Here is a 26,364-nt window from a genome sequence, read left to right as displayed (position 1 = left end):
TTAATGGCATGATAAAAGTGGCCTTGTCCTTTACGAAGTACCGAGTCAACAGTTTGCGTTTTTTTTATTGATTCCATAAAAAATATAAAATAATGCATTCCGTAGTATTGGGTACAGCAAAGATATATCGAGCAATAAGTTTTGTTTTACATATATATAGATAGTAAAATTTGTTGTATAACGTCACCCTTTATTTTATTTGTCTTTGATTTTGCCGTTAAAGTGTGCATTTGTCGAATAAAAAGTGTAGGAAATTGCCGCAAATGGCAGAACACAATACAATTTACGTCGGCATCCATAACCGTAATTTGTTTTAACCAAAGGAGAGACGAATATTGGTGTGGGTTGCCATTTGGCGTGCCTGTACGAGTACAATTGACATACAACTTGGTGCAAGGCCTACATTTACTAAATATATCTGCTTGGAAACAACACCGGGAGCACGTGTCCAAAGCGGCCTTTATGATTGCTCACGCTATTGGAGTGAACATTCGGCTTGCTTATACTTGTATATAAATTGTTTTATGCTCGACCAATGAGTACAAATATATTTATGATATTCACAATTACATTTCCACACGATTTGTTATCAGTAATTCACCTTATTATTGTACTTCACTCATTATGTGCCTTTTTATTGCATAAGTATAAGTATATAAATATGTAAGTACCTTTTTGGTACATATGAGTGACGTTTATCCTTCGCACGAGCTCCTCTTGTCATTTGTGTTTTACGAATTACAATCCGCTTTTTATCAGCTGATGGGTTTTATGAAAAATGATAGGATGGCACCATAACAAGGTCAATCTCAGGCGTCGGCAATCTTTGTTAGACAATGCAGATTCCAAATTATCTTACAGTTATTTATCCTATTTTATTAGGGTATCTACTATATAAAGTCATATGCGCAGGTCAGATTCGGAAGGATTTAGATCCTACATATAGTATATCGGTGCATGGGGAGCTAATAAAAGATATAGTGTATTTCGATAAATAAAAATGCATAATACTACCCAAATGACAAATGTATGACTTTCATAAAATCTTACTTATAGTGAAAAATATATGTGGTTAAAGTTAACTTAAGAAACAACAACTATGATCAGTATATTTTCATAATATTTGTCTTAAGGGAAACCCAGGTAATAAACAACATTTTTTCAAAAATTTTTTCTCATATAAAAAATTAAATATATGTTTTATTAGAGTTTTTTATTGTTACAAACATACATTGCTAATAAATAAATTTTGAAATTTTTTGAAAAAATATTTTAAACTCGGCCATTGCGACACCATTTCCGGTGACCCCTCGGAAAAAGATGCGCGTTGGCAGGGTCATCTAAAATGGAAAAATAATATGTTTTAGTTAAAATCGTAAGTTAAAACTTGGACGAAAACTTCGCGACATTTCCTTCGTCCAAGTCTTTAAGAATTGTATCTCAAAGACAGGTGTAAAATTTCATGAAGAGATTTCTGTTGAGTAATTCTTGAGAAATCTTGCCAATCGATCACAAAAACACAGTTTCGAGAAAACGCTTTTAAAGACGGCGCACTTGAAATTGAAAATTTAGGAAAATTTTCTAGAGGTGTTTTAAAATTTAATAAGACAATACAAGAATTTGTTGTAGCCCCTTAAGGATCATTCAAATTCAAAAGGTCACTCTCTAAATGGTCCGATAACTACTTAGTTTTATGGTGATTTTTCTATTTCTTCTCATTGTATCCTCCTAACGAAATACGCTTTCTGAGGACCTGAAAATTAGGTCTCTGTGGCTTTAACAATCTCCTTTTTCGATTCATGTTTATGCCCGGAGAATTTTCAATTATGAAACAAAAGGAGCCCGGAATTCCTTTACTAGGAAGTCCATGTAGACCATATTCAGTGTTTCTAGGCCTCTGGTATCGGCAAGTGGATCCGAATTGAGCCTAAACATGTGTTTTTGTTCATTTAAAAAAATTAATTTTTATGTAATACTTAAAAAATGCATACCAGTCATTCTTACAATTATTATGAATTTTTTCCAAAACTTTGTTTTATTTTCAGGCGTACGACAGTCGACAACTTATGGTTACGCTATTCGTTTGTCTCTGGGGTGCACGTCTTTCTGGATATCTGCTGTATCGCATAATCAAATTGGGTCGCGATAAACAGTTCGAAGACACAAGACGCAACATAATCAGATACGCTGTTTTCTGGACGTTTCAAGTGAGTACAGCGGCATGAAAGAATCTTTAGTATTTCCAAACTATTTCTTACTAACAATAATAATTGACAAATACATATTTATAGCTGACAATAAGCAAATAGTTAGAGCGTGATATACTTATGTCAATTTGTTTTTATTTTTAACCTTCACGAACAAAAATTGATTACTTCAATTGAACACGTCAAGCCACAAATGATTTGAAATCCAATGAAATGCGGACAAAGCAATGAGATTGATTGGAGAGCGATTTACGGTTAAACGTACCATTATGCGGTTTTATTTATACATATGCACAGATGTATGTCTGTGGATAATTATATTCGATTATTTGAAAGTATATCTGCATACATATATTGCTATAGAGAAGCCAAGTCAGTACTCAAAAGCTAGGGTGGGTAGGAAGCTTTTATGCTGATTACATTAATTTACTGCCATTTTGTGATGGTAGAGGTGGGTTCTTTCTAATTTTGAGTTGCTATAACCGAAAATCCTAGTAAAACAGGATTTTTGGTTGTAGGGATGTACGGGTAAAAATACCACCATTTACTAAAATGACAAAAATAGTGGGAAGTGAAGGAAAATATTTAACTCAAATTTGTAATCAGGACTCTTCAAATGCCACAGACCTCTAAGAACATCACTCGTAACCATAGAAAGTAGCAGGTAGCAATTGATTGATGCTAGGTTCATACTAAAAGGTAAATGCATAAGCACCTTCTAACCAAGCACCTGGAGTTAACACAGCCTTAGCCACCGTTTGCGACTGTTCACCGGGATTCGACCAGGATTTTTTCGCTTGAATACATCGAGTTTCCCAACGGTTATTTGTTAATGTTCAGCTCCTGGGCAATGGAAATAACGCGTATATGATGATGAGACTCGACGATTTCTTTTGTCGATAAAAACTGTAAAAAATGGCGTATTTTCTATTTGTTTGTGACCATGGTCGGAGCTCAAGTAATGCTAAGACGAGTAATCAAAAACTGCCTGCGAAGTGTTATTAGTATAAATTATACGACGCGACATATAGAGTACTATAGACATATACATATTAGGAAAATAATGAATTTCTTTTCACCAGACCTTTATAATGCAGTCAAAGTCTTAATCCTAAACCTTAAATGCTCTAAGTCAGATATTCCTAGATGGCTTAACCTCGCTTGTTGGGGAGGTTTCCCTTATATCAAATTAAAGTTCATGTTCATTGACGTTTATTTATGTAATAACGAAAGTCAATGGCAATCCCGGCACTCTAAAAAGATAATTAGCTACTCAGAGTCCAAATTTATTCAAGAACTTTGCTTGGTGCTACCCTGTTTACAATGCTTTTACCAAAAATTGAAACAAATTTCGCCCAAGACATTTTTTATATTTTGAGAATGTGCTTCATAATTCTGTAAATTTAAATTAAAAAAGAAAAAACTCAACCTTGATGGCAACGAAGTTTCACAAATAAAAAGTTTCCTTACCAGAACTTGATTTTGACTATGTAGTCCGATTTGAACATTTTTATTAGAAACTTTAGCGTTGTTGTGGACAATAATTCAAGGAAATTTTCGTGAAAACATATATATATATACATATATGTAGGGTTTGTCCGAAAGTAATAGGACTGAGTCGATTTAAAAAAGTTTATTGAACTAATCGTTACAATTCTTTAAAAACTTTCAAAATAGGCTCCTTCTGCGTCGATGCAGCGCTGCCAGCGCGATTTACAAGAATTGAAGGCATCACGGAAGGCATTCTCCGGAATTAATTAGCTGTTATAAAAGACAATGATCATCGCTTTCACTTTGGATTTGCTCATTCTTCCCTTTTTTGTGCGTGGAGACGCCGGCGTGTGTCACTCGGTAGATTTTCTCTTTGTATCATCTGGGTAAGCCTGCTTAATCATATGAAACGTCTCAGCCGCAGATTAACCGAATTTCACACAGAATTTAATCGCGTACTTCTGCTCTAACGAACGCTGCATTTTCGCCTTGCACCACTCACAGAAGCACGAAGCGCGAAAATGTTTGTACTGACTCTGCTGGTGCTCGGAGACAACTGACCAACCGCTCGTTCGTTAGCTAGGAACGCCCTCTACCGAATCCAGTCGGTACACGCACGCTCCAAAGTCCAGTCGCGTCGGAAGAAAATCAGTCCTATTACTCGGCGGACAAACCCTGTATTCAAATAAAAAAGTTTCCTTACAAGAAGTTGATTTTGTTTGGCAGATATATACTATTATGGTCCATTATCGATGGTTCTGACAAAGGAGCAGCTTCTTGTGGAGAAAAGGAAGAGTGGTAATTTTCAGATCGATATATCAAAAACTGAAGAGCTAGATCGCACATATCCAGACAAACGGGCATGACTAAATCAACTCAGATCGTCAAACTGATCATTTATACATCTTCTTCTTCTTAATTGGCGTAAACACCGCTTACGCGATTATAGCCGAGTTAACAACAGCGCGCCAGTCGTTTCTTCTTTTCGCTACGTGGCGCCAATTGGATATTCCAAGCGAAGCCAGCTCCTTCTCCACTTGGTCCTTCCAACGGAGTGGAGGTCTTCCTCTTCCTCTGCTTCCCCCGGCGGGTGCTGCGTCGAATACTTTCAGAGCTGGAGTGTTTTCGTCCATCCGGATAACATGACCTAGCCAGCGTAGCCGCTGTCTTTTAATTCGCTGAACTATGTCGATGTCGTCGTATATCTCGTACAGCTCATCGTTCCATCGAATGCGGTATTCGCCGTGGCCAACGCGCAAAGGACCATAAATCTTTCGCAGAACTTTTCTCTCGAAAACTCGCAACGCCGACTCATCCGTTGTTGACATCGGATGATGTTATACATATGCATATATATTTAATATGGTATTCGAAGTTTCTTCTACTTTTTACAAACATACTCTATTCGGGGTATAAAAAAGTATGCACGGCAAATTTGTAAAATTCAACCAATAAACGGAATAGTTCTGGAAAGTATAGGGTTTAACGTTCTTTCGGTCGACTTGATTTCAAAAAATTAAATTCTTTTATGATATTAAATTCTACAATACCTCTAGAATGTTGTTCTAAATTTTCAAGTTGATCCGAGCAATAGTTTTGGAGATACAACCTTAAGAACTTGTGCTCTATTTTTTCACTTTATATGATCCTGCCAACGCGGGCGCATCTTTTTTCCGAGGAGCTACCGAAAATGGCTTCGGAATGGCCGAGTTTAAAATATTGTTTTCCAAAAATTTCAGAATTTCTTTGTTAATAGTGTATGTTTGTAACAATAAAAAATTCTAATAAAATATTTCATTTTTTTACGAAAAAAAATTGTTGAAAAAAGGCTGTTTTTTACCCGAGGAAGCCCATGTAACCTCTTAAACCTAATGTATGTACAATCTTACTTAAATAATTATATCAAAAATTTTAAAACTAATATGCTTTACTTTAGCATTCCCATCGTTTCAACCTTGTATTCTCGCGACTTTGATTTGTTTTTAAACAATTATAACGGTGTAATTATTTTATATTCAGTACTCAGTGGCTCTAATGGATAGTGATTTTAATGGAAAATAGTCATTGATTTTATTGCTTATGACGTGCGTAGTTTGGCTTATAATTTTCCGCGTTTACCATTAATATTCATAACCTTCCATTTCCCTGTCAATGTGGGAATATGTCCACACGCCGCTGTCAAGAGGAAATTTAACGAATGACCACGCACGCAAACAGTTTGCAATGTCATTACACACAAACGAACATATGTATGTACATGTAAATATAATGAGAGGTCTATAAATAATCCAAAAATCATGGACAAAATGTTTTTAGGAAAATTCGACTTATTGCTTCGTATGGCAAAAAGCCTTGTTGGCTTCGTAATTTATTAATGATTTATGCGTGTAACTTCAATCAGCTGTACATATAGCTGTATAAGATAGAGAAGGTTTTTCTTTTTGTATGTTTTTTAATTTTATTTAGCGGAAATACCATTTATTATTATTTATTATCCTTGAATGATGAATTATGCAAAAGCTGATTTTTTATATATTTTTTTTTTAATCTCACTCTTTACAGGCCGTTTGGGTTTATGTGGTCTCCTTACCAGTGATAATTATTAACTCGCCTCGTCATTCACAGCCAAATGCTCCCAAGACTATGACCACATTGGATTCCACTGGCACGGGAATGTTCATTGTGGGATTGCTGGCCGAAACTTATGCGGATTTGCAGAAGTTCTCTTTTCGACAGGATCCAGCAAATCAAGGAAAATTTTGTAATGATGGTAAGTGATTTAATTCTTATATATAAATATTTACATATACTTAAACACAATTCAAAACAAGAAACCAAGAAAGTCAATAATGCAATAGTACACTAAGTAATTTCTCTTATTTGTTTTCAAATTTAAGTAATGAAAATACATAGTAGCTTCTCCGTAGACCACCAGGTCGAGGCTTAACAAATTTAAAATGTAGGGAATTTATCTCTAAAGTCAACAATGAAATTGCGGTAGATCTTAATATACCTCAAAATGTGTCTGATCGTTAAACGGTGGAATCATATATCACCATAGATATAGGTCCAGCTTTCTTTCAGTATTTCTATAATGAGCCCAATGGATTTGAAGGTTTCATTAAAGTGAGAACTTCAATCACCACCAATTTCTTATAAATTCCAAACCAATTGAACATTCTGTAACTTAGAGGAAAACAAAGCTTGCTGGTTTATCATTATAGACCATTTATTTACTCTAATCCGCCAAAAAGTAGTATAATCAAGAGTAAAAAGTATAATCAAAATGAAGAATTCATAGCTCGGCTTCACCGTCTTCTTCTTCTTTATTGGCATAGACACCGCTTATGCGGCTATAGCCAAGCTTACAACAGCGCGGCAATCGTTCTTCCTTTTTGCTGTTTGGCGGAAAGATGTTAAGTGTAGCCAGGTACTTCTCTACCTGATCTTTACAGCAGAGTGGAGGTCTTCCTCTTCCTCTGCTTCCCCTGTAGGGTACTGTGGCGAATACTTTCAGAGCTGGAGTGTTTTCGTCCATTCGACCCGACCACATGACTGTCTCTTAATAAACTTAGTCAATGTAGTCGCATATCTCCTACAGATCAAGTTCATAAATCTTCCTTTCTCTTGAAAAGTTGTTGTTGGTGTTGGTACTGGTTCCAAGATAGACGAAATTATCTACGACTTCGAACTTGTGACTGTCAACAGTGCCGTGGGAGCCAAATCGCGAGTGCGACGACTGTTTGTTTGATGATCCTCGTTCACTGCCAGACCCATTTGCTTCGCTTCCTTATCTAGTCTGAAGAAAGCAGAGCTAAAGGCGCGGACGTTGAGGCCAACGATCTCAATATCATTGGCATACGCCGACAGCTGTACATTCTAATAAAAGATTGTGCCTTCTCGATTCTGCTCTGCAGCTCGAATTATTTTCTCCAGCAGTAGATTAAAAAAGTCTCATGTTAGGGAGTTGCCTTACCTGAAATCACGTTTGGTAACGAACCGCTCGGAGAGGTCTTTCCCGATCCTGACGGAGCTTTTGGTATTGCTCAACGTCAGCTTACACAGCTGTATTAGTTTTACGAGGATACCAAATTCAGACATCTCGACATAAAGGCAGCTCCTTTTTCGTGCTGTCAAAAGCAGCTTTAATTCGACGAAGAGGTGGTGTGTCTCTACTCTCTTTTCACGGGTCTTTTCCAAGATTTGGCGAATAACTGATCAGTTGTAGATTTTCTAGGACTTAAGCCGAACTTAAAGATCTAATCAGTTTGTTCACTTTAATCCTTCACAAAAAAAACGTCTACGTTGTCCTGGTGTAAATCCTTCAGGATAATTTTCCGAATGGTTTGGGTATCAAATAAGTCGGCATAGTTGTATGAGTTTCATAGAGAGACTATCTTGTGGACTATCATTGATAAAAGTTTGACTGAACCGCTCCTCTGTTTACTATATGACTTGTCATTAGAAAAAGCAGGATCTCAGAAGCATATAGCAGAATATAGCAGATGATAAATATTATTAAAAACTATTTTAGGGCAGAAATCCACTCAAAATTTTGACGTTGGCTACTAAGAAGCGATAACTATTGAAAGCATGTTTTGTTGTTGTTCAGAAACTGTGTTTGAATCCAGGTCCAGCGGAGTTATAATGCACATGCCTAAGTAATAAAACTATGTCTGATTGATCAAGTTAAGGGGTCAGTAGGGTAATATTTTTTCAAATTTGTTTTTTTTTTTCATTTTCTATCCTTATACCCTTAGAATTAATGTAGAAACCCACTTTACCATTGGAAGGTTTCAAAAAAGGCCCAGAAATAATAATACCGCTCGGAGTGCACACCTCAAACTTTAAACGCGTTTTTCTCAAAACACACTTTTTTAATTTGGCGGACATGATTCCGGTCGAACTACTCAACCGATTTGCTTAATTTTTTTTTAATATTCACAAAACGCCTGGCTATCGTCCTTATATTTTTTATAATTTATGGACAATGTTATAATAAAATTTATGTAAAATGAAATGTAAACATGGGAATAAATTAAACAAAAAAGTTAATTACTTTTTTATTTATCAACATTTTTTCATGATTCTAGTAGGCACGATAACCATTCACATACTTTTTAAGAATAAATTGGGTTTTTGTGTTTCACATGATCCAAATATGAGAAATCGTGTCCGTGAAAAAACGCATCTGATTCGCCCAGTCATTTCTCCGACAGATGTCATCAAAAAATTCCGAAACAATTTGTTTATACACTCCACGGTATGCTTCAAGATATGTGAAAAAATTCTATTGTAGAATAAAAATTGTATGAAAAAAGAAAATGTTAAAAAACAGGCCAGATTACCCTACTGACCCCTTAAAGCGTTAAAATATGAAACTTGGGATTGAAATCTCGATAAACATTTGAATTACTATAAAACTGACAAGACAACATTTCATTTTCCTTTCGTCGATTCCGTTTCGGTAATTTTGCTGTCAAAAATCAATCAACACTTAACGACCATTAAACGGAAATATCGATAAAATAATAGAAATTGTTGAGTTTGACCATCTTGTTTGCACTAGATTGGCTGTCAAGAAGAGTTTACTATGTAATAGGTGGGAGTGACAGGAATTCATCTACTATGAGATATTCCCAAACTTTCAATTCGGGCCTAGACTATCAGCAATTGAACCGTCTGAAGTAAGCAATCGTTTAAAAGCGGCATACTTTGACCAATAGAAGTGGACAACGCCAGGACCTACTCATAGGTAGTGACACGCCAGCAGCTCCGAAAGTTTAGTAGGGAGGTTATTATGAATCTATCTTATAGTTTGTATTTGGCATCAAGTGATTACTATCTACTTCAGTCAATAGCGAATGATTGTGTTGGTGGGAAATTCACGCCAAGAGAAGCTTATGAAAATCGATTGTCTCAGTTTTTTGCTAATATGGATAATAGTTTATTGACAGTGGCATTAAAAAATTACCTTCAAAAATACAATAAATTATCTAAAATACGATGCATATTTCACCTTAATCGGATAATTCTAACTATGCTAAAAAAAGCCTTCAATTTAATGCAAAATAATAGGATTATTTTACTAAATAAATATATATGTATGTATAATATATTTCGAGATTGGGGAGTTAGTATCCTAAAGAGACGTTAAGAGAGGAAAAGCTTGTTAAAAATGCTTCGTGAGACTTAAAATTTCAATGCTGGTTGACCTTGTATGCAAAAATAATCTGAATTAAATTTTTTTCCTCAATAGTATTGCTGCATTTCCCCGAAGTCTTTCCAATACACCGCATTCACAAATTGTTCATAATTAATTTGTATTTTTCTGAAATCTCACATACTTGTTTTATGCCTGTTCGGTGAAATTCAACTCATTTCTGTATTCCCTGACCACTTCCTTTCATATGCTCATGCCAAGGGCGACATTCCAATTATGCATTATGCTTGTACGAATGTATGTGAGCTTGACATTGAGTCCGTGATTTTATCACAATTCCGTATTAATTTCCTTAAATCCACATATGGACAATATACTTATGGGTCAATGTGTATACATACATATGTATATGTTTTCACTTGTGCTGCGCTGTAGAGCTTCATCTTATTAAATTAACCGTAATGTATGTACATATTTCAGGTCTGTGGAGTCTATCGCGTCATCCCAATTACTTCGGCGAGGTTGTGATCTGGTGGGGTATTTTTGCCATTTCATTAAATGTTATCACCGGTCACGAATGGGTCGCTATCGCTTCACCCATCTTCACCACTTTCATTATACTCTTCCTCTCCGGCATACCGTTGCGTGAGCGTTCGGCCGATGAGAAATATAAAGAGTAAGTAAATAATTGAAGAGCAAATACTGATAGTTTATGAGCCAATTAATTCATTGCTTACATGTTTACCGCTTTTTCTTTTCAAACACACGAACACGTGCGCCTTGGAAAAATAGCCAACTGGAATATCGTAAATACAAAGCGTCCACATCACCGTTAATACCCATACCGCCATCGGTGTATGTGGAAGTGCCGAGCGCATTGAAATTCATCCTGTGCTGTGAGTTTCCCATTTACGACACAATGCGCATCCAGAAGGACATCAGTCCCTACTCCTTATCCATAGCACGTTCACACTCACACATATAGCAATCAGTTGCCCACTCGGGTAGTGGGCAACACGGCGCTGTGGGACATTCATTACAGCGACACGGCACCGACGTGGGCTCCGTGCACCGCGGCCAATGCTACGGCGCAAACGGTGGCGATGCGGAGAGTCATCATAATTGTGGTGGCAGCTGTCGTAATGCACACATCAAATCGAATCCATATCAGAGTGAGTCGGGCTATGGCGGCTACACCGGTTACAACATTAACGGTAGCACGTCACAGCAACGGCATGCCAATCTCAATGCCGTACACAACACCACCGATGATGATGATGACACCGATGATGGTATTATCTATATGCCGGGGCCGTCATCGTCCAAAAAGCAGCCACACTACTTTCATGCACCCATGGTGAATGCGACAACGGCGGAGAAGAAACAGACTGTCGAACAATCGGATGGTGAGGAGCAGGTGGAGCAGGAGCTCGAGGAGGACTATGATGAGGATATACCGCCAATTGATTTGAGTAAAGCGCCGAGCGTAGAAAGTTTCACGACGAAAGTGCAAACCGAGAAGGGTGTCAATGCGGACGGTGCGTCATTTACGGTAACTACAATACTGTGATCGAACAACGGTGAGTTGCAGTCATATTAAAATTACATACACATACCTATGTACAAGTATATGCATCAGGGTGTACCTGCACTACGTGGGAGGCCGAAACAGATATCGTATGTGTATTTCTTTAGTTCGAAATGCAATTACTTGAGTGAGTATAGAATTTAATTTGTTGCACACATACCAACAACGAATGTACTTGCCAGTATTTAGAAGAACATAAAAAGAGATGGAGTTGAATAGAGAAAGAGAGGAAGAGGTAGCAAGCGGCGATCCATGCCATTTAGTGGCGTTTAAAAACCGAGAAAGTATTAAATTTAATTGTGCTATTCGAAATGATTTGCGTTGTTGTGTGCAATAATGTGCCAAAGGCTAACATTTTATTTAAGTAGCTAGCAAATTTGTATGAATGTTCGCTTATAAGCTCTTTAAGTACGCAAAGGAATGCCTAGTACCAAAGAAAAATAATAAAGAAAGTCAATAGCAGACCGCTTATTCTCTGATCTCTATGCAGTAGTATGTGTGTAAAGTGCAATTTTTAACAAGAAAACAAAAAACAAAAGTAAAATTAACTGTCTTATAACTCAATAAATCTGTACATTTGTATGTGTACTGTAACAAAACTACAGTCCAAAGCAACAAAAACAATTACAATATACTCTAAAAATGTGCCTGTCATTTGTTGCACTTATTCAAAGTCTATAAAATTGTTATGAAATTACGCAACCAAAATACCTAAAAGAAAAAATAACAAAAAAGTGAAAATACTACGATGTATTAAGAGATATAGTTATGTACATGAGGGTGGTGTTTAACACTCAGCAGCTAATTTATATTTTCCCAAACCTCAACTATAAACTACTATATATGTAAGTACATACTTATGTGTGCCGAAGAAACCACATACATTTTTTGTTCCGTTCAAAGTAAAACTCAATTTCTTTGTCTCCATCTAAAACTATAACACCTGACCCCTGTGCGGCATTCCTTAACGGCCACTAGCAGTAGGGAAACTTATTTGTTTACTTTTATGTTTGAGGCGGTGAGACTGAAGAAATTCTTGTTTTGAGCTTTTAAGGACCACCCTAAGGTACATACGTATATATGTTGAAATATGTATAACTCTAGGACAACTCGAGTAGAACTTGTTTTTAAAACTGCTTGTAAATAGTTCTTTATAAACATATTTGTTGTTGTATATGTACAGTAAACCTATTTCGAATCCCTAATCGACACCTCGAGTACATTTGTCGAACAATCTATTCGGAAGTAATGAGAGTAACTAGAGAAAGAGAGAGAGAGTTGTCGAACACTCTTTCAGGAAGTAATGAGAGTAAGTAAGTTTTAGTTAGTTATTACTATTTATTTCGATGCCTTGAAAATACTGCTTTAATATTTAGGTTATAAATTTTATATTTCAATCTGTTTTTAAGATATTTTAAATATAAATAAACTCCAAAGAAGAGTTGCGATGGTTCAAACTTATAATAAATCTCATTGCTCCGGGGAAACTTTAAATAAAAAAATATTAACTGTATTGAAACTTAATTTAACCTCAGTACCAATACCGAATCTAACATTTTGAAACATTGGAGTATATATCTTAGGTAGTCGAAAAATTATTTTCGTATTTCGGTTTAAATTTTATCATATTTTTTCATAATAATAAATAAATAAATGAATATGTACCATTTTGATCGACCACTCTTTGCCATTTTTCCGCTAGAGACATTATTCCATCAGTGTAAAACTTTCATCAGTTTAAATCGAAATTTCTAGAACGGAAGCGAGCGAACCATTGTTGTGCTACACGAATTGGTACAGCATCGTCTCCGTAAACTTCACAAATTTCATTGGTGGCTTGCGTGGCATTCTTTCCTTTTTTATACAAAAATTTGAAAATATAGCGAATTTCTTCATTATTTTGACTCATTTTTGAACGGCTGTAACTTTTTTTCAACTTCCCCGAATGAAGCTTAAAATCTAATCTTTCCATTACTATATGGTATGACACAATGTGATTGGTAACACTGCGGATATACGACTGCAACGACATCTATTGACAAAATACGAAAAGACTTTTTCGACTACTCAATATTTCTACCAGAAAAAAGTTTCACATAAACCTAAGAGCACTCTAGAGCCTATTTTAGAACATTTTTCGAATAACGTTAAAAGTTAGCACAGGTTCATTTTTTAAAGCATACAAAAGTTTAAAACCCCTTTATTTTGATTTTCATCGGCCAGTTGAAATGGCAGCTATATCCTAAAGTCGTTCGATCTCTAATTTATTTGGAGATTACAGCGTTGCGTAAGGTAATATTATATGTCGAATTTTATGGAGATATCTTATCAAATAAAAAATATGGACGATTCCGACAGATGAGAACTTTTTTCTAGAGAAAAGGAATTGAGGGTCGTTCGCGTATATACAAATATGGGCAGGCAGGCGAACATGGTTAAATCGACTCGTGCTCATCGCGTGAAACTAACAAAAATTCACTCGAGATAATTACTTAAGAGGGAAATGTGATTCGATGTCATTTCAATGAATATCTGAAATATTTTAAAGTGCAAATTCAGGTTTAAAAAAATATCATAATATTTGGAATTTAGTGTTTTGGGCCCGATTGCAAAAGTAAAACTATTTCGTAATTAATTTCCGGATAGACGTTTGACAGATTGTACTCATGAAAAATAACAAAGATAAAAATGAATTATTTTGCAAACGAGCTGTGTTATTTATTCAGCAGCACTACGATCGTTTAACTTTTTGCAGAATTCTCTTGACTAAGATGTATTTGTGCTGTTTTATTTTACGACTCAGTTGCAAATTAGTGCAGTTTTTATTGCAGACTTGTAGATATGTATGTACGAGTATGTAAGTAAACTTTCATATGTATGTTCAAAAAGTACTACATAACAGAATTTTTGGATAGAAACCAGTAAAGGTTCTCTTATTTATACTCAAATAATTTTAATAAATAAGTACATGTATGTATATAAAAAATGATCCATTTCGAGTTTCCCTACTTCCACAGATACTTCAAATTTAATGGGAACTGTTTATGATCATTCAAAAGTACATTCTTTGGCGTTAATTATTTGAAGATTACCTCTTCTAAATGTTGGCCGCGGCTACGTCACAGATGGCTTATCATTAAGTCCAATCTTCGATGACTCGTTCCAGCATTTCGACTAGTAACAGGCTATGTCACAAGTGCTATTTTGCATAGGCTTTAGACTTTGCATATCTCCACAGGAAAAATTCAGACGGTGTGATATCACGCGATCTTGGTGGCCAATTGATCGGCCCAAAACGTGAAATTATCTACTCACTGAAGGGTTCTCGAAATAAATCCATTGATTGATGCCATATGTGGGAAGTGGCGCAGTCTTGTTGAAACCAAATGTCGCCGAGATCAAGAGCTTCAATTTTAGGCATCAAATAGTCATGACAACGATCGTCATTTAAGGTTACGTTCTCACCGGCATCATTTTTGAAGAAATATGAACCGATGATTCCACCAAACCGTTGTTTTTCTGGATGAAATGGTAGTTCTTGAGCTCTAAAGTAGCTTTTCGTGCTAAATGCGGCAATTTTGCTTGTTTACATACTTATTGAGCCAGAAATGGGTCTCATCGCTAAACAAAATTTGGCTCGAAAATCTCGGATCTTCTTGGAATTTTTCAAGGGGTCATAGCGCGAAGCGATGTCGCTTGAGAAGGTCAGATTTTGCACAAGCTATATTTTTTACGCTTTCAATTTAAGATCTCGACGTAAAATGTGACTGCTATATTTTCTTCATTGCGTGCTGACGTGGTATATTCGCTCGAATATAATGAATGCTGACTCTCAAGTTGGGTGATGACGTTGCATTTTTTAATTCATACTACTTTAGCTGCCCTTCCAGTTACTTTATGAACATATGATACATCGGTACTGACCCATACATATACATACATACATATGTACATATCTATTGGCAAACATACTCAATAGAAGTAGTTACTACTTGCTGCACATAGTTAACGACGGTACTATACCACACACAAGACCCACCATCGTAGCAGATGTCGCATCAAACATATCCAATAGCAAGCCCAACAAAAGTTTTAACTTTGAACTCGAAGTACAACTAACCACAAAAGTTTTAAATTAGAAAACAAAAATAAAACTTAAAATGAACTACCACGTTAATTTGTACCCATTGCAGATTCCTTTATAAAGTGGTTCAGGAACTTTAACATATCCAAACTCGTATGTCTGTATGTACTATATATAACGAAGGCAACCTAGAACAACTTAGCATGTTAAATACGTGCATTTGTTGCAACAAAATCAAAATTACATGTAAAAAATAAAAAATATTTTAAATATTTTCTACACACACACCCTTTAACCCCTTTTTAACTGGAAATTTGTTACTGCAAGTTAAATTGTATGTGGAAAGAGTAATGTATTAAAAAGTAAAAGGCACATTGAAGATGTGACAGCAGAGGAACAAAAACAACAAAAAAAAAAGAAAAACGTGTTTTTTTGCTTAGCATCTCTAAAGCGTCAAAACTTTATAACAAGCAATTATTACGGTATATCATGCACCAATAAAATTTAAAACTAAAATTGATATTACAAGACTGTTGCTGCTAACTTTTCAATGTGTCTTAAGGGCTTAGGCCAGTCTAGAGAGAAGTCAACAATTTATTCAGGGTTCAGGAAAATAATAATTTACTCAGTATACATATTATAACGGTATTTTCAATAAGAGCGCTAAAAAAGAAAAAATGGTTTGGGATATCAACGAAATTCTTTATAGCTGTGCAAGTATATTTGATGCTATTATGTATGGAACTCGATTTCTTTAGCATGACCACCACGGACAAGCGTGAGAAGTCCAGACGCTGATTTCCCCCAAATTTCGACGATTTACAAGCATAAATTGGCCCATACTGCTGCAATTTCACGTTCCATATTCGTACGAAGTTTATCAATCGTCGCTGGTTTGTTGGCATAGACAGTAGACTTAACGTAGCTCTCCAGGTAATAGTCTAACGGCGTCAAATCGCACGACCAAAGCGGCCAATTGACTGGGCCATTTCGTAAGACAACACGTTCACCATACTTGGTTTTTTTCATCCAATTGGAACCACATATTGTCCAAGTCCACATCAACCAATTCGGGCCAAAAATATTCGGTTGTCATTGAGCGGTAGTGATTTCCTTTCACAGTAATGTGCCGGTCTTGATCATCACGAAAGAAATACGGCACCGGCCCATAAACCGCACCAAACTGTAATTTTTCTGGATGCAATGGTGGCTCATGAAGTACGTGTGGATTGCTGCCTGACCAATAACACATATTTTGCCTATTGACGAAGCCATTCAGCCAGCAATGAGCCTCATCGCTGAAGAGAATTTTTCGATGAAAATCCGGATCATTTTCAAGTTGTTGCTCAGCCCAAATTTACGATCATACAACGATTCTGGTACTTAAGTGGCTTCAGTTCTTGCGTCAATTTTATCTCGTATGGATGTAGACCAAGATCTTTTCACAAAATTCGCCACAACGAAGTCACAGAGATGCCCAGCGCTTGTGACGTGTGAGAGACAGATTTAGCTTTTCCTTAATTGATGAGCTTGCGGCAACAATATTCTCGACATTACGGGCACTCTTTGCTTTACTGGCACGGGAACATTTTGCACTGTATCCGTGGATTCAAATTTTTCCACTAGTCGCTTAATTGTTGATCTGTCAGGACGATTATGACGACCATATATTGGACGTAGCGCTCTTAGAGTTGAGACCGTTGACTCCGAATTTTGGTAGTAAATTTTAATAATTTTGACTAGTTGTTGGATCGTATCGTATATCTTTCCATGCTGAAATGGCAAACCTTATTGAGGAGAAATGTCAAAAGAGCGGAAAAGATATGGCGTCGTTTGCTGTCCCCAGCGCTTTAATTTGCAGCGAAAATTTTTCCTGTTGAAAAACCCGTTATATTATATTAGGTTGTCATCCACCTTCCGCCTTTTTGTCTTTTGAATTTCGCGGCTATGTATAAAGCGCTACAGAGCTCGTATCAGGTAATACTATACATCTTTGAAAGGTCTTGACATAACCTACAAAACCACGCTATGCATGATTAGTTTGGATATTACGTTCAGCAGTTATAGACATGTAAACATGGAGTTCACTAACGCCGAAATTCGCGCTATTTTAAAGTTTTCCGCTGGAAAAACGTTCCGTGAGATCAATGGTGTTTTGGGGGATGGCACTCTATCACTTCGAACTGCGGAGGAATGGTTTCGACGATTCAGAGCGTGTGAAAACGACACCACGGATAAGCCAGCTGCCAGAAGAAATCATGGAAAACATCGGGTTAGACTGGCATGTGGCATATCGTGACATCGCCCAGAAGATGGGAGTTAGTCACCAAATCATTTTAAACAATCTGCAGAAGGCTGGATACACAAAAAAGCTTGATGCTTGGGTGCCGCATGATTTGACGCAAAAAAACCTACTGGACCGAATCAACGTCTGCGATATGCTGCTGAAACGGAACGAACTCGACCCAATTTTGAAGCGGATGGTGACTGGCGACGAAAAATGGATCACATACGTCGAAGGCTGATGAATCGTCCCAAACAGTGCCCAAGCCGGGATTGACGGCCTGGAAGGTTTAGTTGTGTGTTTGGTGGGATTGGAAGGGAATCAACCACTATGAGCTGCTCCCATATGGGCAGACGCTTAATTCTACCATCTACTGCGAACAACTGAACCACTTGAAACAGGCGATCGACCAGAAGCGTCTAGAATTGGCAAAGAGGCAGGGTGTAGTGTTCCACCAGAACAACGCTAGACCACTTACTTCGTTGATGACTCGTCAGAAGCTACGGGAGCTCGGATTGGAGGTTTTATCACATCCACCATATACGCCCGGACATAGTGATTATCACCTGTCCATGGCGAACACCCTTGTTGGTGTAAAGTTGAACTCAAAAGAGGCTTGTGAAAAGTGGCTGTCCCAGTTCTTCGCAAATAAGGACGGGGGCTGCTACGAGGGCGGTATTTTGAAGTTGCCATCTAGATGGAAAGAGATAATCGAACGAAACGGCGCATATTTGAACTAAATTCGATTACTACGGATAATTCGTATAAAACTTTTTATAAAGCATTGAATAAAGAGCAAAAAAGCGGAGATATTTGACAACCTTATATATAAAAATATTACAAAAAATAAAATAAAATTATATTACAATAGTTTGCGTGCTGAGGTTGACTTACCTGAACCCTTCGATAATATTCTAAGAGTTGAATGATCAATTTAGAATTCTAAAGTGTAATTTAAGCCAAAACAAAATTATATTTTTTGGAAATCTTAGACTGGCTTAACCCCTTAAAAATAAAATTTGTTATATGACTAAGCGTTTGCTTTCTGTTTGTCTATATTATTATATATTCTAATATTAATTAATTTTGTTTTTGCAATTAAAAAAAATCTTCTACAAAATTAGCAACTGCTCAATTTTGCTCACTCATGAGCGCTACTGTTGCTCAACACACAAAACACTCGTGTAGTAATTTGCTCATAACGCTCACGTACGTTTCATGAATGAGCTCTAACGGATTTTGTACTTACGCTCTAGTGTTATTGTAACATTATATACTATATATTTTTTTCAAAATTAAAAGACTTACTATTCTAATAAATTTCCGAAACTAACTAATTTTTAAGAAGGGAAAAAGAAATGAGATTTTAATACTTAAAATAAAGAAGCTTGCTTACATGCTGTCTATGGAAGAAATTCTCTTTTTTTTAGCTTAAATACTGTTCTAGACTTTGAAACAAATTTGACATTTTTGTATGCAAGTTTACACACACATACCTAAACACATATTCATAATAAATATCAATTATAGAGTAATATTTATTAGTATGACCCTGTAAATATGTATATGTAACCCAGAAACAACAAATATTTGTACATGGTGTGTAGACGTGCATACACGAGTGTAATTTGAACATGAATAACTGTGAAATCTTTATAAGAACAATAAACAATTTATTGCATAATTAATATTTATTAAAGATTGTTAGTGTGTGAAAAAAGTAACAGAAAAACAGAAAAAATAGTTGTAGCATAAGTTTAAAGGAAAATAATGTTTTATTTCAATAACTGAATTACTAATACATATATAAAATTGCCATTTACTCGTACAGTATTTATTAGAAAATTAGTCAAATATGGCAACTACATAAATAATTATTATATTTACATACATAAAACTAACTAACTACATACATACATATGTACTCGTATTTGTACTTGAGAAATACAAAAACTGCAAAAATGAAAATAATAACAAATAAATAAATTTACCTTAAAAAAAGATATTTAAAACGAAGTTGTATAAGAAACATACATACATATAAACAAATACTCAAAATTGCATATGCTGTGGTTACTAATAAAATATTTGGTGGATGCGAACAATGGGCAAGTTTTGCCATAAATGCTTTTTTAATAAAAACAAATAACTGAAAGAAAATAAAAAATACAAACAAATAATTCTAGTAATATGTAGCGGTGAGGAAAGTGTTTTTCGTGCAAATCTTTTTGAGAAATCATTGAATATTTACAATATTATAAAAGAAAATATTAAAAAGTCATAAAAGGCAACAACAACAACTCTATAATAAATTAAATCTGTATATTCAAAAAATATCTAGTATTCTCTGTACTTTTAGTAAACAAAAAGATAAATGATAAATATATAGACAACAATTATTTCCAGACATTTTAAGCGTTCACTTTATTTTGTGTTGGAAGGCAATTTAAGGTCGACCGTTAATGGTTCTTCGAATGGCTAACAAATCATTAATGTCGTCATTTGTACTTGGCGGCGGAGGAATTAAGATTGAGAAGTTTTGTAAGTTACCGCTTTTGATAGCTGTGACGTCATGAACGTTAGGAAATGTTTATATACCATCTGAAGTGAAGGGAAAGTGATGGGCAATGACAAAAAAATAGTTAAAAAAAATTGTGTTTTTAATAGAAATCTTAATCACCGCCTTCAAAAAATATGCATGGCAACGCTATATCAAATTTTTACACATTTGTGATAAGCCTCAGCTATGATGCCCTTCAGCGTTTTCAGCGAAATTTGTTTTTTTTTTTTTTCGTTTACAAACAACAGCCAAACACTCACTAATTGACATAGTTCAACGTCGAATAAGCCCATAATCCCGCGTAGTATAGCCCTATGACGGTTTTGTCTTTCTCCTTTCCGTTTAAGCGGTTATAGCCGAGTTTACAACAGCCTTTTTTTCTTTTCGTTGTTTGGCGCCAATTGGTGATTCGAATTGTGTAGTTGTCCTTCTCCACTTGGTCTTTCCAACGGAGTAGAGGCCTTCCTCTTCCTCTGCTTTCCCCGGCGGGTACTGCATTGAATACTCTCAGAGCTGGAGTGTTTTCATCCATTCGGACGACAAGACCTAGTCAGCGTAGCTGCTGTCTTTTAACTCACTGAACTATGCCAATGACGTCGTATATCTCGTACAGCTCATCGTTCCATCGAATGCGGTATTCACCGTGGCCAATGGTAATGGACCATAAAATTCCAATTTCTCGAAAACTCGTAACGCCGACTCATCAGATGTTGTCATTGTCCAGGCCACTACACCACATAGCAGGACGGAGATAATGAGAGACACGTTGTTTGGTCTTTGTTCGTCGAGAGAGGACTTTACTTCTCAATTACCTATTCCAAAGTAACATTTGTTGTCAAGAGTAATACTGCGTTGGATTTCGAGGCTGACGTTGTTGTTGGTGTTAATGCCGGTTCTAAGATAGACGAAATTATCTACGACTTCGCAGTTATGACTGTTAACAGTGACGTGAGAGCCATGCGAATGCGACGACTCTGTGTTTGTTGACAGGAGATATTTCGTCTTGCTCTCGTTCAATACCAGTAGCCAATAATACGGCAGTCTTTGGCACCTTCGAAGTGGATTCGGCCGGTATAGTCCAGTTTAACAGTTTTCGTTTTTGTGTGAGCTTACTCATGTCCAATATATCATTTTTCATGCTTTATATGATTACCGCAGTCTTCCTATATACAGAACCATGATTTTGTGCCACGTGATCTTCCATGGTAGCCGATTTCAAGGCATTTGAACGTGACTCCTCAAAAAACGACTTTCGACATCGACCAATTTAAGTTCATCATCAGAAGAGAAGTACCGGATATAGTACAGCATCTAAGGGCTGTTTAATTCTACTGCGCGATTCTACTTTCAAAAAACAAGATTAAGGCCGACATAGCTTTTTTATACTCTGAACGTCGGAGACTGTTTAAAGTATATATAAATGATCAGCACAACGAGCTGAGTCGATTAAGACTTACCATACATGAACTAGTTCTTCAGTTTTGGAAATATCGATCTGGAATTTTGCAGTCTAACTTTTCTCAACAAAAAGCTGCTCATTTTATGGAACAGCCCATATCGAACATATAGCTGCCCTACAAATTTAGCGATCGGAATCAAGTGCCTGTCTGAAAATTTTTCTCATTTGGTGAGATATCTGCAGGAAGTTGTAGGTGGATAATTGCCATCATTGGCGCGATCTTTGAAAAAATTGTTCAGATCGGATCACTATAACATATACTTGCCATACAAATTGAGCGATCGAATCAAGTTATTGTAAGGGATTTTTCGTCTTTGTGAAGATTATTATAGCTTCGTTATAACCGAAGTTAACGATTTTTTCTTGTTTATTTTTATCTGCCAACACGCTCGGTCCATATGTGAACAAAAGAAATAAGATTCACTTGAGATATTTACAGCAGTTGTCTACGAGGCTAAGCAGTTATCGGACTTATTAAAAATAACGTTGTGAAAACTAACGAGCTTTGTACTAAATCAATGGTCTGTTGTTCTGGAAGAATAACCGATTTAAGCCCGTCTAAGTAGTTATGGCTTGTTGACAATTACTACAGAAATTTTAGTATTATATATGGCGCTGAGTTCGCAATCTTGACGCTATCATTCTTAAATAGTGCTGTGTATAATTCATCTTATAATAATGCATTATCTATTAAATTCTCATAAAAAAGCCGAAAAAACTTTGAGATAGCGAACGTATGCGAAGCTCTTTCCGTAATATTCCGTAATTCTTCGTAACTTAAATACAGTATTAGTTATAGAACTTATCTCTCTCCTAATTTCTACACTTTATAGCTCAGAAAGCTTCCAATACTTCATATAAAATCCTTTCAGTTAAAATAATATTTTACTAGCCAGTAAAATGAAATATTTCCAATCGACTACACATAGAGAAAATTTATTTGTAGCATTTTTAACGTACGATTTTCTTGCTTAAAAAACAGAAATCCATTTTTATAAAAATAATTCGCGATTATATTTAATACGATTTTATCCCAACTGCACACACAGAAGTTAATCAACATGTTTAGTCTTTTACGTTCCAAATCGTTGGGCAATGTTGCCAAAACTATAAACCGCATACTGCCTCAGCTCCGTACGTACACCTCGCCAATGGTAAATCAGACGCTCCAGTTGCAACAAACAGAGATATGTGCAGACCCGCCTACGCGTGGCCTAATTTTGGGTGTCTACGCCGATGAGGAGAACAAATACGACACTGGTATCTTGACACCGTCTGCCTGGCGCTACAATGTGCAAAAAACTGGCGGTCGCATGTTGGATGTGCTGCGCAAATCGGGCCCTATGCCGAAGCGCGGCGAAACGCGTATTTTATTTGCAATCGAACCGGAGAAGATACCCTACTACTCAGCTGTCGCCATTGTGGGTTTAGGTAAGGAATGTTTAGGCTATAATTCATACGAAGTAGTTGACGAACAAAAGGAAGCGATACGAAGATCGGTGGCAAATGCTTGTATGGAGCTGGCTTATCTCGACACTTACAGCATTGAAATTGAAAATTGTGGTCACGCTGAATCGGCTGCCGAGGGTGCTGCACTGGGCATATGGGCGTATCAGGAGTTAAAGGATCCTAAGAAACGCATTAGCATACCCACCATAGATTTGTACACGCACAAGGATGAGATTTGTGATATTGAAGGTTGGCGAATTGGTTTGCAAAAGGCGGCGGCACAAAATCTTACCAGGCAACTACAAGAAATGCCTTCCAATATGCTGACGCCCACCGCTTTTGCACAAACTGTAGTCGAAGTGCTTTGCAAGTCGGGTGTAAATGTCGAGGTGAAAGTGGAAGGTTGGGCGGTGTCACAGTCAATGCACGCTTTCTTGTCGGTGGGTAAGGCCTCTTGTGAGCCACCAATTTTTCTAGAGCTGAGCTACTACGGTACATCGGCCGAGGAGCGTCCAATAGTTTTGGTGGGACAAGGCATCACCTATGACAGCGGTGGTCTTTGCTTAAAGGAGTTACAGGAATTAGTGCATATGCGTGGCGACATGACGGGTGCGGCTGTGGTAGTGGCTGCATGTAGAGCGATTGCGGGTCTACGTTTACCGGTAAGTAATGCTCGATAACTAATTTTACTTTTATTATGAAATTTTGACAATGCCAGGTGAATATACGAGGTTTGATACCACTATGTGAAAATGTAATTGGTTGCAACTCCTTCCGTCCCGGCGATTGCACTAAAACTATGAATGGAAAATATATCGAAATTCAGGGTACAAATCATGAGGACGTCCTAGTGTTAGCCGATGCGCTCTTGTACGCGCAAAATTTTTGCCCCAAGTTTATTGTGGATATTGGCACTACTTCGGGTATGATGCGTAACGCTTTGGATGAAGCTGCTTGCGGCGTCTTCACTAACTCGGAAATTCTCTGGCAACAAATCAAACATGCCAGCATGCATACTGGTGACCGAGTGTGGCGTTTTCCCTTGTGGGAGTACTATTCGAAGTGTGTAAGAGCGGGCGGAGCGACCGATGTGCAAAATTATGGTATTGCTCGTGGTGGACGTCCATGCAAAGCAGCTGCTTTCTTGAGAGAATTTGTACCGTGTGGACAATGGATACATATCGTAAGAAAATCGCATAATTAAGTAAGACTTTAGTATATATCTAAATTTTTCAGGATGCCACTAACGTCATGGTAACCAATGGTAAAGCTTTTGAGTACATACGCAAAGGTATGGCGGGCAGGCCCACACGCACATTGATTGAATTTATTGCCCAGACAATTTGTAAGGATACGGAACCAAAATTGAAGCAAAAGAAGTAGGCGATCGTGAGACTACGAAAGCGCGGCAAGCTTCTGGAGCTATATCGTTTCGTTAAACAATGCTACTTCTGTCAGAGACTTCTAATACCATTATCATATAATTTATATTCAAAGAACGCAATTTTGTTATAGAAATGGTAGTATACATTGTAATACGATATGTATTTTAAAACATAAAAACTGTTTTTTTTTTGTTATATTACACTTAAGGATATACATATATGTATATATATATATATACATATATAGTTCGTTCTAGCCATACGGGACTAGTCCTTTCAGTTATGTTAAGAAGCTTTCGTTATAAAATTTATTGTCAGTTACCACGATTGATGCTTTAAACCTATCGGCGAAACGATTTTATTCGGTTAAGGGGTTACATGGGTTTCCTCGGGTAAAAAACAGCCTTTCTTCAACATTTTTTTTTCTCATATAAAATATTTTATTACAATTTTTTATTGTTACAGTAATTCGTATTTTTGGAAAAAAATATTTTAAACTCGGCCATTGCGACGCCATTTGCGGTGACCCTTCGGAAAAAGATGCGGCCGCGTTGGCAGAACCATCTAAAGTGAAAAATACATGTTTTAGTTAAAAACTTAACTTAGAACTTGGACGCAGAAAAAAACTGAAAATTAGATTTCTGCAGACATTTTTACAAAAAAATTTAAATTTCGGGACATTTTTTTTTTTTCAAATAGTTGTAATAAAACAAATGCTTTGTCCAAGTCTTTAAGAATTGTACCTTAAAGACCTGTGTAATTTCACAAGGATCGGTTGAGTAGTTCTCGAGAAATCTTGCCAACAGACTTCAAAAGCACAGTTTTGAGAAAAACGCGTTTAAAGACGGCGCACTTAGCCTAGCTAGCCGTAGGTAACGCATAAGCTCTCAAGGCTGTATCTCCGAAATTATCACTCGGATCAACTTGAAAATTTAGGCCAATATTCTAGAGGTGTTGTAGAATTTAATATGATAACCGATTTTTGGGAACCCGTTAACCCATGTAATCTCTTAAAGTTTATATAAATTTTTAAGTTTTTGCTGATCTTGCGGTTTGAGTAGTTTTCGAGTGTCATCGTTAAACCGACTTTGACGCCTTCTTTCTCGATCGAGTTTCGTTAACAACCTTCTAACAAACATAGAAACATACATACATTTGTAGTGGGCTGTTAAACCTAAAATTTAGGATTGGTCTTAAATGTAAGAAAGAAGTACCACATGATTGGAAGGGAGAGGGTTAGCGAAGGTCTGCTTCCACGACATTCGCGTCTAAGTAACAGTAAGGGAACCGGATTTTTATCCAGCTAAGACTCGGCAGCATTACTCGAAATTACTTAAGGGATGTTTTCGGCAGCTGTAACAACAACGGAGTGAAACTGAAATAATGTTAGACTGTTTGTTGAAGTGGAAGTATTAATACTCTCACAGATCGTATGAATAGCTACAATTTTTATAAATAAATCTTACTGAGATGTTCGATTATAAAGGGTTACGATCAACTCCAGCGGGATTCAGTGAGTTTTGTTAATTTTACCTTACACTTCATACCTGAGAACCTTAAATAATAAAATAGTAATAAGATTTTAACCTAATTTTCGATTGATTGGTGATTGGTTACAATGTTTTTACGAGTACAAATGAAGGAAATGTCAATATCGAAGTAGCTCGTTTTATGGATCATAAAGGCAAGCTTTG

At 36.5% G+C, this 26,364-nt stretch overlaps 2 protein-coding genes across 2 annotated transcripts in view; both read left to right on the top strand.

The window, feature by feature from the left end:
- The window catches only part of LOC120778492, a 32,340-nt gene extending 19,242 nt beyond the window's left edge, over nt 1-13,098 (top strand). The window contains exons 3-6 of the mRNA XM_040110318.1: nt 2,046-2,207; nt 6,261-6,468; nt 10,342-10,537; nt 10,654-13,098. Coding sequence (XP_039966252.1) covers nt 2,046-2,207; nt 6,261-6,468; nt 10,342-10,537; nt 10,654-10,846 — 759 coding nt within the window. The 3' untranslated portion in view covers nt 10,847-13,098. The remainder of the gene's footprint in view (nt 1-2,045; nt 2,208-6,260; nt 6,469-10,341; nt 10,538-10,653) is intronic.
- Nucleotides 13,099-22,897: 9,799 nt separating this feature from the next.
- LOC120777608 (cytosol aminopeptidase-like) lies at nt 22,898-24,798 on the top strand. The gene is made up of 3 exons (XM_040109057.1): nt 22,898-23,947; nt 24,004-24,468; nt 24,522-24,798. The coding sequence occupies exons 1-3, from the start codon at nt 22,898-22,900 to the stop codon at nt 24,666-24,668; spliced, it is 1,662 nt and encodes a 553-aa protein (XP_039964991.1). The 3' UTR covers nt 24,669-24,798.
- The last annotated feature ends 1,566 nt before the right edge of the window (nt 24,799-26,364 follow it).

The sequence above is a fragment of the Bactrocera tryoni genome, chromosome 5 (genome assembly GCF_016617805.1).
Source record: "Bactrocera tryoni isolate S06 chromosome 5, CSIRO_BtryS06_freeze2, whole genome shotgun sequence".
In the NCBI taxonomy this organism is placed as follows: Eukaryota; Metazoa; Arthropoda; class Insecta; order Diptera; family Tephritidae; genus Bactrocera; species Bactrocera tryoni.
The sequence above is the reverse complement of the archived record's forward strand: the minus strand, read 5'-3'. Positions and strand labels throughout refer to the sequence as shown.